General features: G+C 36.0%; 2 protein-coding genes across 2 annotated transcripts; both read right to left on the reverse strand.

Annotated features, from left to right (window-relative positions):
• Positions 1 to 636: 636 nt before the first annotated feature.
• On the reverse strand, positions 637 to 6,959 carry cetp (cholesteryl ester transfer protein, plasma). Its single transcript, XM_059506598.1, has 16 exons — positions 6,591 to 6,959; positions 6,113 to 6,224; positions 5,887 to 6,018; positions 4,881 to 4,951; positions 4,686 to 4,773; positions 4,431 to 4,500; positions 4,222 to 4,282; positions 4,031 to 4,122; positions 3,750 to 3,929; positions 3,154 to 3,204; positions 2,832 to 2,981; positions 2,198 to 2,265; positions 2,035 to 2,077; positions 1,462 to 1,531; positions 1,298 to 1,383; positions 637 to 1,147 (listed from the first exon to the last, which is right to left on the reverse strand). The coding sequence occupies exons 1-16, from the start codon at positions 6,721 to 6,723 to the stop codon at positions 1,070 to 1,072; spliced, it is 1,485 nt and encodes a 494-aa protein (XP_059362581.1). The 5' UTR covers positions 6,724 to 6,959; the 3' UTR covers positions 637 to 1,069.
• A 1,589-nt stretch (positions 6,960 to 8,548) lies between these two features.
• On the reverse strand, positions 8,549 to 14,960 carry LOC132101554 (homocysteine-responsive endoplasmic reticulum-resident ubiquitin-like domain member 1 protein). Its single transcript, XM_059506599.1, has 8 exons — positions 14,722 to 14,960; positions 14,283 to 14,360; positions 12,604 to 12,687; positions 12,073 to 12,224; positions 11,854 to 11,964; positions 10,914 to 11,273; positions 9,723 to 9,840; positions 8,549 to 9,604 (listed from the first exon to the last, which is right to left on the reverse strand). Exons 1-8 carry the CDS (start codon positions 14,875 to 14,877, stop codon positions 9,440 to 9,442), a joined length of 1,224 nt encoding a protein of 407 aa, XP_059362582.1. The 5' UTR covers positions 14,878 to 14,960; the 3' UTR covers positions 8,549 to 9,439.
• Between the last annotated feature and the right edge of the window lie 64 nt (positions 14,961 to 15,024).

Raw genomic sequence — 15,024 nt, forward strand, 5'->3', positions numbered from 1 at the left:
TGTAGCGTTTTTTATTATTATTATTAAAACTATCTTTGTTATACTGGTTCGATTAGCAGCACAATCGATTTCAAAGTGTATGTGACGCATCAAAAACACATTTAGCCTACATTTAAGTTCTTCTATAAAGTTCGTCGAAACAACGCATTTCATGTCGTGAGAGAGGGCATTTGAGGATAGCAGGGTTGAGACGTACACAATGAAATGACGTGCACACTTGCGCCTCGTTGTGGTCATATCAAATCACTGCTCCCCTTATAAGAACAAGATAGCAGGGGAAAAATGCTTTGTATACAATTAAAATGAATTTAGTTGAAGATAAAATAAATTATGTTTTAATATTAAGTGATTGTACGATACAATACAATATAATACAATACATTTAGCGTTTATGCTGTTAATTAAAACTATATTTTTTTATGTTGATTGAGTTGCGGAATCGATTTAAAAGTGTCCGTAACGCATCAAAAACACCGTTACATAAAGGTCTTCAGTGACGCTTGTCGTTAAAATGCATTTCTTTTCGTGCGAAGGAGTTCATTTGAGGACAGGATATGTATAGAATGTTGACCTAGTGGTGATATAACACCAGTGCACCCCTTATAAGGACATCAAGATGCAGTCGGGGAAAACCGATTTGTATACAATTACGTTTAATTGAAGTAAAAATAAAACAGAACAACATAAAAGAGCTGAAGACTTTAACAGAAATTTTCATTCAGAAGAAAAACAGGTTTAACCAGAAACGTGTAACACATAGCCTAATTATGTGCGACAACACCAGGAAATGTTTAATAATGGTAATACAATCTCCACATTGCATTATGGAGGTCATGAGATCATATTACTGAAGGTCATAAAACTAGATTATTGTGTTTCAAATTTTCATATTAACAAAAATTTGAACACTGAACATCTACACAAAGCATTAAAGATCTTTACAAGCTATAATGGCAGAAAGGCAGTTATAATACAGTCATTCATATTTTTGTTTACGTGATGTATGTGCGCACATCTGTAAATGTTTTTGCATGAGAAAGACACCATCCAGTCAATAGAGACAGGACTGTCAATTCAGCGTCCTTTTGAGGAATTCCACCAGCAGATGTTGTGGAAAACCAAAATCCAGCTGGACTATTACATACCCCTGTACAAGCAAAATTAAAGAAACAAAACAACAATGTAACCATTCAAAGTGTTGAAATTATTTTTTGATACTCTGCTGTATCATATAATGTGATGCATGTGGCCAGTGTTAAATACAATCAAAGGATATTTAAAAGTGTAATATACTCACATCCTGAGGTAAAACTTCAGGATTGATGATGTCAAAGAGATTGAGCCCCTGTTCATCCATCAAAGCAGTTAATTCTGGCTCCAGGTCTGAGGACAGAGATCAAATATGATGAAAGGAACACATGATTGATATGCTGACTGCTTGGCCATGGTGGTCAGACTTACATGATATGACTTTGGGTATTCCCATTTTTTCCACTGCCTCCTGAAAATAACTTCTCAAATTCTCCTCCATCTTTAAGGAGATCATATAACATTTATGGAAAAATATATAAATTTATAACAAATAAAAAATACACTATAATATAAAATACTGTATTATACTGTAATATGTGACCCTGGACCACAAAACGTTAAAGTCTTAAGTCGCTGGAGTATATTTTTAGCAATAGCCAAAAAAACATTGTATGGGTCAAAATGATCAATTTTTCTTTTATGCCAAAAAATCATTAGGATATTAAGTAAAGATCATGTTCCAGAAGCTATTTTGTAAATTTCCCACCATAAACATTGTTATATGCATTGCTAAGAACTTCATTTGGACAACTTTAAACATGATTTTATAAGTATTTAGATTTTTTGGTTCATCCTCAGATTCCAGATATTCAAAGAGTTTCAGCTTTCAAATGATATATAAATGTCAATTTTGAGAAATTGACCCTCACGACTGGTTTTGTGGTCCAGGGTCACATATAATATAATATAATATAATTAAAAAATAAAGTGCTTTATTCTCACCTCAGTGGGTCCTTCTGATGTGGAAACTTTTGTTATAGAAATACTAAGATGGTCACATAACAGAAAAAAAATACTTTAAATCAGGCACTGAAATTTGAAATCCAAACACTTATTTTTTAGGTCATTTTGTAGAATTCAACTTTATATATCCTTCATAACTTACCGCTCTGCACTGGCCTTAAGAATTAGTTTCTTCTCTGCATATGAGGCATTAACAACAACTGTCACATCCTGTAATCACAGATCCAATAAAAACCACAAATGTATGTTGTCATCTATCTATCTATCTATCTATCTATCTATCTATCTATCTATCTATCTATCTATCTATCTATCTATCTATCTATCTATCTATCTATCTATCTATCTATCTATCTATCTATCTATCTATCTATCTATCTATCTATCTATCTCTGTCTATCTATCTATCTGTCTGTCTGTCTGTCTGTCTGTCTGTCTGTCTATCTCTGTCTATCTATCTATCTGTCTGTCTGTCTGTCTGTCTGTCTGTCTGTCTGTCTGTCTGTCTGTCTATCTATCTATCTATCTATCTATCTATCTATCTATCTATCTATCTCTGTCTATCTAACTATCTATCTGTCTGTCTGTCCGTCCGTCCGTCCGTCCATCCATCCATCCATCCATCCATCCATCCATCCATCCATCCATCCATCTATCTATCTATCTATCTATCTATCTATCTATCTATCTATCTATCTATCTATCTATCTATCTATCTATCATCGTTTGCTTATATTAGGGCATGGTGTGTTTTAAGCTAATGTGTTTTAGCTTACTGTCTCAAAATAAAGAGCTGGCATGATTTGACTGTCCAGTAAGAGCTCGACTCCAGCCACTGATCTGACAGATGTGCCCTCTGTAGTGGTCCACAGGTGTGGAACTGACACACTCCTCGCCTTTAACATCGGACCCTCGGAAGACAGCCACTAAAGAGAAAATAAAAAGCCATCACACTCCCACAAACACAGAGGTTCGTTTCGAAATGGCAGTTGGTGTGCTACAAATGGAAAACACTTATTTGCATGTTCCTATGGCAGTATAAAATGCGAGAGTCATTTCCTCCCGCCGTTTGAATATTGTAATGAGTGTGTTTAGTACCTTGTTCAACAATTCAGGCCTGGCTGTGGACAGCTCTGTCTGAAAAAGATCCTGCAACAGATAGACACAAGCAAGAGAATATGCCTCAAAACACTTCTTAGCTTTATATGAGGGTTATTATAGTAAACTAAAACTAAATCTATAAAAGACATGATTTTATTTTAGCTAGTTGCCAAAGCAACATGTCTCATGTTCATATAGTTTAAGTTAATGTATTAAACTTAAAAATTAAATTTTTTACAATAAAAAACAGACATATTAAAAGAAAAAATTAAAAAGACACCTAAATTAATAAAACTAAAATTAAAATCAAAATACAACATTAAAATAAAATGCAAAATCTTAAAAAAAAAAAAAAACTGTATCAATTATATTAAAATGAAACTGCATCATGGGCAACTTGTCATTTTTAGATATATAATAACAATATGCTCGCTATTTGCTCAAAAGCATCACCTATAGTCAGAAAAATATATATATTACACCTAGACAAATCACATAAAAGATAAATCACAGAAAAAAAAAAAAAAAAATATATATATATATATATATATATATAACATATATATCCTCCAAAACATCTAATTATATCATACCGTGAGTTCTGTTCCAGAGATATTGCGAATAAATCGTCCATCATGGTGTGCAGCGGACATTAGCGGGTCTAGAAGCCCATCAGAAATCCAGAAGTTCAGCATGCGTTTCTCGGTCAGTTGGGATGGGTTAAACACAGAGGTGCTGAGGTCTGATTTCGTATTATTGTAAATAACCAACCCCTGTGCATCAGAAAAACAACAGTAACCACATCAAAGGATTTGAACAATGGATTTGCATTTGTTTGAAGGCAGTTTTGAATATAATATCTTTGTAATCAGACCTTATGGTATGATTCAATATAATTAGATTTGATGATTGGGGAAGAAGTCACAGAGATATCCACACCAATGTCACCATCACTAAGAAACAGTTCTGATGAGAGAGAGAGAAGTTGCATTATAGCAGAAACAACCACAAAACCACGTAAGGCTTTGACATAAAGAAACAGAATATGAGAGCTCTGTGTTTTACCCGCTTGCTCCTGTATGAAGTCTGCTAGTATGTTAGCTGCATTGTTTACTTCCTTACAGATCTGTTAGAGAAAGGAAACCCGATCATTTTGTTAAACAGAAGGACAGTATACTAATGGTGTATAAGACTTTGCTCAGATCTAATGTTCTGTTTTATCATTTGAAAAATCATAGCAGAATCATATAGAACAAGATGCTAGACACACTCACCTGTGACTTCACTACTAACTTCACTGTGAAAGTGATAATATCTGTGAATATTCTTTTCAGCCAGCCAGGCCTGCACAAAGTCAAAATGAAAGCCATTTAAATAAGCAGCACGTATGGAAGGAAAATATGACAACTGATCTCCAGGAAGTGTTCTTTACTCACAGGCGAAGACAACTGACTTTGACCTAGATCTAAATCAAAAGATATAAATGATCACCTCTAGGGTGTCTCAGTAATATAAAATGTTGAACTCACTCTCTGTCTCCCTGCAGGAGCAGCTTCAGTTTGTGAAACGTGAGGTAACAGTCTGACGTGTCTGCAGCCACTTTGCCCTTTCCACAGTCTAACACACAAACACAAAACAACTTTTTCAGAGAAAAGTAGAGTCAATTTCAAGATTAAGTGTGCAGTGCCAAATACAACTGTCTAAACAGAATGGGATTCACTCACATAGTTTTGGATTGATGACCAGGTCGATTTGAGACTCAACTTCAAAATCCACTGACTGTTTTAGGTCGAGTCTATATAAGAAAGAACATGGCAATGTTACTTTCATGCAAACAGGCATCGGTTTTACTATAGTGGTAGAAAAAATTGGTACACATTGTTTTCTCATAAAGCATTAGAGGCACAAATTTCATGTTAAAAACATATTTCAAAAGTAACTTTTCCTTAAATGACATAATTTGGACACAAATAATCTCATTACATTTTCAAATTTTTTCTCATTCAACCCTGTTACCTAAACAGATCAAATATTTTCTTTAACTTATGAAAAATGTAGTTTACATTACATAAAAATGTATATTAACATTTTTTAAATGCAATATTCTTTAAAGGTGCAGTGTGTAGATTTTAGCGGCATCTAGCGGTGAGGTTGCGAATCGCAACCAACGGCTCAGTCCCCCGCTCACCCCTCCTTTTAGAGAAGCTACGGTGGCCGACACAGTTAAAGATGTCATCGCAACAGATCTCTTTTTTTTCTTAATGGTGAAAAAAAAAGTTAAAGTTAAACAGCAATAAAGCTTAACAATATTTACAAATAAACATTTGTTCTCATCAAGGTAGTTTATATTGAGAGACAGCTACTGTAAATCTAGTGACAATTAGATATTCTGGCAGAAATTTCTTTTTGGACAATAGATTTTTAATGTGTATTTAATGCTTATTTATTTAAAATATCAAAAAATAAAAATATAAAAATAAAACTGAAAGCCAAGACCATTTGTTGAAAAATGTCATAATTTTGACATAAATGTTTTTTTTATAAATGCATAAAATAATTGTGATGCTATATAAGCGTGTGATTTCTTTACAGGCTGACCAGAAGGAACCTTTAAGTTCATATATAAACAAAAGATTATAATTTCATTAAATGTAGGACACGGGGTTAAACCACAGCTGTGCTATTGCAGAAACCTGACCCTGATTTGTGGTAATAAACAGAAATACTCACAGCCAACTGCCATAACCATAGTTAATGGTCCCTTTGAATACAGCAGAAACATTTGAAATGGAGATCCCTATTCCTTTATTCTCCATCAGCTCAAACTCACTCTTTCCAATGGACAGGTTATAGATCTCTAAGCTGTGGGTGATGTGGGAAGAAGAATATCATAAGATGCAAGATGTAACACAGACGGGGACCACATAACATATCATCAAATTCAGGAGTCCCTTACTTGTGGAATCCATATTTCACCGTACCAAAGCCTATCGATCGTTGCCCCTCTACACTGGGATATTTGGCATGCTGAAAAGCGGCCTGTATAACTTCAGTAGTTTTCTCATTCACTGAGGAATCAAGGAAGGGAGATATTTATTCTCTAGGCCAGAACTACAGGGAGTTTGTGAGTTGATGAGAATAATTAATGAACTTTATATATATATATATATATATATATATATATATATACGTAACTAAAAAAAAGATTAAATAAATTATTAGTTTATCTGAATATTTTATTCATTAATCAGCATCAAACAACTATGAACGTGTCTGTGTTGTTAAAATATTAGATTAAAATCTCAGGAGACACTTCAAGTAAATATTTTAGGCCTCGCTTTGAATGAATTATGTTGCAATGTAATGAACATCAAAACATACTCACTACAAGAAACATCTGGCTACGGTACAGAAATCAATGAGTGTGTACTTACGAACTACCGCAGCGGGATGGGTAAGCCTGCAAACTGCTCCTGTAAACCTGTAGGCAGCGGGAGGATCCAGACAACAACAACTAATATTGACCAGAGCAAGAACCAGGAGCAGCACAACACTCCTCTCCATCATAACAAATCTGAAAATACACAGATGAGCCCCTGTCTTTTAACAGTTATTTAACAGATATTCAGGCTTCTCTTTCAAAAGAGCTCTGTTTCCATTCAGCAAGTGTCTGAGGAGGAGGGACACTTCCAGATCCAGAGGTATAGCCTCAAAGGAAGAGGGGGGTGGATAGGCCCTGTAATGTCTGATCTGCCATGTCCCTCTTCTGGAGAACAAGAGAGAACATGCAACTGCCTCTAGGGTCGACTAGCACATGTTGCTCAAGGTTATTGGAGGAGTCAACAGCGCACAGGGACATTTTTTGTGTTTTTCCAAGCATTCTGCTGTACAGAACAAACAAAAGATAAGGTCAGAGGACAGAGTGGACAGGAGCAGGCCAAAGTCCATGTAGATGGACAAGCTCATGAGGAGGTTGGTGTAAAGTGCAGACAGAATATCCTTTATTTACTTCACCGTTTCAGAGTAGTCCATTCATTTCTGAAAATGGACACTTATGTAGATAAATAATTGAAATCCACTGGGACATCATTACCACAGGAGTCCACAGGAAATGGCTAAGTTTGGTGAAAAAAAAAACATGTTAACAAGCCACACGAAACGTGCTCTGAGGCTAACCAGATGCAAACCATGAATGTAAGCAGGTTGTGACAGCATGGGATGGGTTTTTGTGTAGTCGAGCTACAGTATTCATCAGAATGTCAGTGTATATGCGATACAATGCATCGTTGAATAGATAATTAACCCTTAATCAGTCCCTGGGGTCCAGCTTACCCCGTTTGAATTTTCCTTTATTTTTAAAAAAAGTTTTCCCTTCATCTCAGGGGCATGAAATTCTTTGACTTTTCCTAAATAATCTATCTAAACACACACACACAAAATCTGCAGTTAATTTGGTTGTTCTAAAGGTGTGTTAAAAAAAGAATCACAGTTAAAGGTCCACATTGAAAATGAATGGGAAATTTTTATTTAATTTATAAAAAAAATGGAAACGAAATTGAACGAACTTTCTATCTCACACACACATGTGTGTGTGACTGCAACAGAGAGCATTTTTATAGAAATTGGAACATAAAATCAACAAAACTGGCATAAATCTGAAACATTTCCACACATAAATGAAGAACTAATACTAGAGGACAAAGTCAACTTGGAACAGGCAAAAAAGTTTAATTGTCTGTGCACTCTTCACTCCTGTTCATTCCTGTTTATTGGTACTGTTGTTTTGTTTTGAATTGTGTATTTTTTTTTTTACTTTTTAAAATTAATCTCTTGTTCTAAAAAATATTTGTGATAAATAATTTCCTGAAATAAATAGTATGTGTTTAGTCATGTCTTTTAGTGGTGACTTGTAACATTTCTAAAAATGTATGTATAATAATTTACAAAAGCAAACAATTCAAAATATACCAGACAACAACAAAAATAAATAAAAAAATATTTTTTATAATGTATTTTAGAATGTTTATATATATACAATATATATTGTGTGTTATGTCGCAGAAATCTCACTGATATGATTTCAGGTACGTACAGCACATTTTAAAAACTACAACTTTTTTTAAGAAGGGTATTCAAACGAACTGGCATCTTATGGCTAAGAAAGAGCCTTAACTAAAAATCGGGAGAGAAAACAAAAGCTCTCGCTCTCCTTCAGCTTATTCCCTTTATCAGGGGTAGCCACAACAGAGTGATCCACACAACTGATTTGGCACGTTTTACGCCGGATGCCTTTCCTGTCGCAACCCAGAACAGAGTACAGTACACAAATTAACAGGACACACTCACTCACCCATTAACACACACTCACCCAGAGAACAAAAAACACCCGAAACAGAATTCAACAACCATTTATATTAGATTTTTTAGTGAAGTGAAATTGAAACAAAGAAAATGTGTTTATTTTTTTTATTTCCAGGTACAAAGAGTATTATCTTAATAATGCTAATAGCATAGCTATTTTATACATGAAATGACAGTAATGCTACAGTGCTGATAAATACCAGATACAAACATTTTTATTACTCTTAATTTCTGTTCTTTTGCAGCTCTTTCTTGTAAAGACGATGCAAAATTCAGAGTGAGGTTCACTCGCCTTTTCATCCAGAGGTCAGCAAAAAACTCTGCGCTGCTCACTGAATTGCAAATTCTGCTCACAAATACTTGAATACATATACCAAACCTCCTTCATAAATATTTACATTGCTCCTTTCACAGGTAGAACATAATTAAGAAAAGAATGTGTAAGCATATATTACTTGCATGAACACCATTTGCTTCAAAGTGCCACAAATGCATTCTCCCAAGAACCCTCCCATCTATTCATGCACTTAGAACAAAATCAATGTATGGCCTTCGTTGTCCATCTTACAAGAACCTTAATAAGATAATCCCATGAGTTTAATCCTCAGATCACTCATCGTAGAGCGCTTAAAGAAAATGAAGCCCTGTTGACAGGAGCCTATATAAGAGGATCAGGACAGGAGGCCGACATCATTGATTCCAGCTTTTGTGGTTATCTAAAGTGCTGTGCAAAAAAATGTCCTGGAATATTTACAACTCCTTGTCCAACAGTTTTTCTATACAGAATGTGCAACCATTGGTCACATAGTCAAAGGACTGGAAAGTGCTACTGATTTTAGGACTTTTAGTAACCTTTGTTTATTATGTCCAGCCTAAATGGTCAAGGACTCTGGAGTCCAATTTCGGACTAAATTTTTCTAGATCAGTTTGCAACACCCTGTGGAGCCTCAGGTATCAGAGAAGCAAAAAAGGCTTTGAAAAACACCCAAGCTCTCCATAGGACGGGTGGTCTAACTGGGGGAACAGGCACTGCCGTCATAGCAGGTTCAGCAACACCAGCATCCTCCACTTCACCAGGGGGCAGCACCTTCAAGACAAAATGAGAATAAATAAGCACATTCACACCTACACACTCCACTTATTTGAGTAAAGCTAATTATTTTCTAATATGTTGTTTTTTTTTTTAAACAAAAACTTTGACTCACAGGTCCTGGATGTCTGTCCTCATTTTGGTTTTGTTGGTTCTGAATGATCTCTGGTGCTGGCAGATTGTGAGGCCTGGCTTGGGGTCTCTGTCTAAAAGGAAACCAGCCTGCTGTATGTCTGAAAGAGGTCAAAAGAACTATTAGAAAATCTACAAAACGTCATTCAGGCCTCCATGAACTCCATTTCCATTAGAATGACACCATTTATTAACAAAAATATAGTCAACTTTGCTCATTTATACATTACTAACTAACGAGAGGTGGCTCAAGACTGTTTTTATGACAGGTTGGGTCAAGTTTGTAACTTGGAGGAGACCAGATCATCACACTGAATACCGTCAGATCAAGCTAATGAATGCTGGAGTGCCAGGCACTAGTCTGCAGAGAAGTCAAACTGCCTCCTTGCAAAGATAAAATATCAGAAGTTTGTTTTTAGCAGTCTAAAACCCTCATTTATAACAGCTGAAGTTTAACTAAATTAATTCCATAATGCCCCCAACCAATCTGCAGTCATATACAAGAAGATTTTTTTTTTTCTTATCAGAAAAAAAATCCCCCTCTACTTCTGCTCATTTCTGCTTGCATAAACTACTTATTCCTTTCATATTGCTCAGGAATGCATGTGTGAGTTTGTCCTCTGACTCAGAGCTCGAAGCTACATAACTGAGGGAGTAAACGGTTTACAGATTCCAAAGATCAGTTTACAGATGACATGGACAAAACGTGTGTTATAACACTCATACAGAGATACCTGATCTATAATTCAGTGGCATCAAAACACAGAAGATACACCGAAACCAAATAGTCTTGATTCCTGAATTCATTTTCAGAGGTGCTTCATTTTTGACAATCAGAAATTTACAGCACAACCAGCTGGATTGGGTTTTGGGGAATTAAATGCCTTTCTATTACTAATAATATAAAAAGCAATCGTTATAATACTTTATATATACATTAATTCCTTTCTTTAGCCATTCTGATTATTAGGCCGATAACCATCCATATTAGACAGATGTGTTAAAAACAACAGTAAACAAGAGGGAGAGTGAGCACTGTGTTTTATCACCATCAAAATAAAAGTCCTGCATCGAACACATCGTCCAATGCCGATATTTGTAAAAATGCCAAATATCGGTCTTGCCAATATATCAGTCGACCACCACCAAATACAGTAAAAACACTTAAACTTACAGGTACATAATGACCAGGCTGCTCATGACCAGGATGAAGCGGCTCAGGCTAGAATAGAAGTACACAATGCTCAGGAAGACACCCAATCGGGATGCAGTGTACACCCAATCCAGCCAGTCGCGGTTCATGTCCTCCTCATCTTCCATCACAGGTCCACCCTGGGCATTCATTCGCAGATTCTGATTGGCTCCCTCTGGGTTGATGAATGCAGGACCTGGGTCATTCTGATTAGCTGGCAGGTCGTTGATAGGACCTTGATTGGGTAAGGCTGCAGGTACAGCAGCTTGATGAGGGCCAACAGGGAGTGAGGAAGCAGCGGTGGCCACTGGGGCGGAGGCGGCAGCTGCCATGGCAGCGTGACTAAAACACATCACAGCATTTAACACCGTTAGACGGTTTATTCACCGAGTGAACATCAGATGAATACTATAGTGTAACTGCACAATTTATCAAACCAAAATCATGATACGTTTTTTTTTTTATTCTGCAAAGGCAGTGATTGAATTAAATGTATTCGCTGTGTAATTCAGAACGAACACAGAACTGTTCTTTTACACGCGAGCAATTCATGATCCAGTGTATGCAACATCCAGTGGGTTTATAATTAAATATTAAAATAACATAAGAAATACCAGTTTGCAACATCAAGCTAAAAATAACTGGAAGCTATAAATAATTGCATTGTAATTTTACATTTTTTATGTATGATCAAGTTATTTTATTATAAAATATTTTTAATACTCCTTTTTTCTTTTACAGGGAAATATTAGAAGAGTAAAATATTTATTTGAAACTGGCCAAATTAATATAATGGCCCTACAAACCAGCATTTTAAAAATGCAATTTTAATCTAAAAAATAAATAAATAAATAAAAAGTTAATTTTTTCCCCCAGATTGTGCAGTCCTATAATTTAGTAAGTCTATGTAGAGTGTACTTACTACTGCATGTAGTACTGGCAGGCATACATCTGCTGCAACCACAGGAGCTGTTGTGGACTGTAGAGGGAGTATGTGGGGAAGGATGGGTGTGTCATCGCTGCTGTTACAGGCCTGTGAAAGAAGGTGAATGTTTAATTAACTGATTTACACATCAACATTAATACAGTTTTAATACTTATTGAACTGAATTTTAATTTGAAGGAAAAAAAAAAAACTCACGTAGACATGTTAGTGCCAGACCAGGCACCATGACCCCGCTGTCTAAGGCCGTCCATGGAGGGTACAGAGGTCACAGATGGTCCTGAAGACTCTGAGCTTTGGCTAGCAGTTAGTGGGGTGGGCAGGGAACTCTGCTGCTGTGTTGATGTCACCTACACCAAAGATTTGAGAACAAATATACTTGATTTTTAAGTCAGATGACCAGAGCAGGTGCAAGAGACACTATGAAACTTCATTTGAAAAATCACTACAGCATTTGGGTTATGCAAATAAGGATGCAGAAAGGAACAGGAAGTAAGCAGCTGCGTGTAGATATCTCCACTCCACTGAAACAAGCACAGCCCTCCCTTGAGGGACAGCAGGCCTACACATCTCAGTTCCACTGAACCGACTGTAAGCTGATCAAATAAACTGCATTGAAGCTAAATTCAGGATGTGAAAACTATAAATTGAATGTTTGTTTAACATGTACCACTAAATAAGTCTTGCCACATGGCTGAAGCCTAAAATAAACAGCAGGAAAAAAAATACCTTGTGTCTCGCTCCAAGTTGGGCAGCATGCTGGGGTCTCACAGCACACACCAGGTGAAGAGTGGGCTTGGTTTCTGAAGGAACCTGTAGAAAAAAAGTTGACAAACATGTGGTAACATGCTTTTTGAGGTGGCAAAGACATTCACCCAGGGAACTATCATTTTGTTAAAGAGAAAGCTTTGACAGATTGGTAAACCATGTTACTGTCATATTGTTTTGTTCTGGAATGTGTGTCACATTTTGATGTCATGCAAGTCTATCAGGTGACAGGTTTTCAGCATGTAACAATAAATGTCCTACTTTCAAATAAACATCTCACATGAGAAACTGTCAAGTGTCGCTTCTCTAAACACCTTTGAAATAGAACTGACTACAGCACATGATAAGAGGATCAGGCTGAGGATACGGAACAAGATATGTCTGTGGGTCCACCAATTTTACTTTGTTTTTTGTTTTGACATACAAAATGGAAAAAACAGCAGTGTTTTGCCAACACCCCTGCCTTTCAGGACAACTGAATTCATACACTGAATCTTTTTTACTGTGAATTATGTTACAGGGACATAAAAATATGCTTTATTTCTACTCTAAATGCAGCCGTAACTGTTAAATCCAAATAAAGTATTTTACAAATACTTTTGGTTGTAATTTCGGAATACTGCTACTGGTTATAAAGAGTATTATTTATTTATTTACATTTTAATAACCTACATAAAATACATATTTATAGGCCTAATAATTAAGTTAAAATATACTTTAATGATAAAATAATATATTATCAATTTTAATCATTTAAAATTTTAATTTATTATAAAATTAAAATGATAAATTTCAAGATCCAGTTTGTTTTTGAGAAACCAATTAAATCTAATAAAAAATTGTTTTTTTAATATAAGTTAACTAATAGCTGGAATTCAAATATACACTGAACAAAATTATAAAAGCAACACTTGTTTTTGCCCCCATTTTTGATGAGCTGAACTCAAAGATCTAAGACTTTTTCTATGCACACAAAAGGCCTATCTCTCAAATATTGTACAGAAATCTGTCTAAATCTGTGTTAGTGAGCACTTCTCCTTGACCGAGATAATCCATCCACCTCACAGGTGTGGCATATCAAAACAACTTAGCACAGCCATTGAGGAGGAGTGGACCAGCATTCCACAGGCCACACAATCAACAACCTGATCAACTCTATGCGAAGGGGTGTGTTGCACTGCGTGAGGCAAATGATGATCACACCAGATACTGACTGGTTTTCGGACCCCCTCCCCCCAAATACAGTAAAACTTCACATTTTAGAGTGGCCTTTTATTTTGTACTTTGTACTGTGCACTAATCATGCCGTCTAATCAACATCTTGATATGCCACACCTTTGAGTTGGATGGATTATCTCTGCAAAGGAGAAGTGCTCACCAACACAGATTTAGACAGATTTGTGAACAATATTTGAGAGAAATAGGCCTTTTGTGTACATAGAAAAAAAGTCTTAGATATTTGAGTTCAGCTCATGAAAAATGGGGGCAAAAACAAAAGTGTTGTTCAATTTCACTTTTGGAAGTAGGTAAAGTCAAAATAGTGTAGCAAGTAAAAACATGTTGACTGGTCTGTTGTTGAAATCACCCGACAACCCTGAAACAAAACAGAAAGTATCCCCACAGATGGTAAAGTCCCTCACCTTTGAGAAAACATCACTCAGAAGCAGGTTGTCCTGAAGCAGCTTGCCAGAGTAAATGAGTCGTTGGTCTTTCTCAGCCTGTGAAAATGAGTACAAAATGTCAGACATGTCCTAGAACGTCATTTTAACCATGATATTTATGTTTGTGAGAAGTAAAACCATTTTTAAAGGAAATGCGTTCACTGTATCTCTTCACAAACAAAGTTTCCTCATTTACCGACTGAATATGAATCCATGTAATGCAAATGGCTACACACAGTAGAGGAATGATGAAATAAATTATTAATTAACTAATAATTTGAAAGCCGTGTAGACTTGTGGAGCGGAAATTCATGTTGTTTATAGAGGGTTAAGTTACTGACAGTCAGTTTTTACTGCAGCGTTCAGACATAAGCGGCTTGGTGTTTCTTTTGAGGAATGCTGACGGCTCGCAACCTACCGGGTTGGTGGGATAAACCTTGGAGAGGTGAAATTTGAGGTCTTTCACAGTCCAGTCCACGCGAACTCCCTCGATCAGCTGATCGCCGTGAAACTGATTAGGCGTTTTAATGACCAGTGAGATCGTCTCTTTATCCGAGACCTTACAATTTTCCATTTTCGTTCTTAGTCAAACCAACTAGAAATCTATTTGGAAAATCATACAATATCTGCAATAATTGTCGAAGACTTTACGACACGGTAGTGAGGTTCCTTCCGGATTCAAGAAGTTTCGATTTGCTAATAAGCCATGAAGTGTTTGCAT

This window comes from Carassius carassius, chromosome 23 (assembly GCF_963082965.1).
Source record: "Carassius carassius chromosome 23, fCarCar2.1, whole genome shotgun sequence".
Classification (NCBI taxonomy): domain Eukaryota; kingdom Metazoa; phylum Chordata; class Actinopteri; order Cypriniformes; family Cyprinidae; genus Carassius; species Carassius carassius.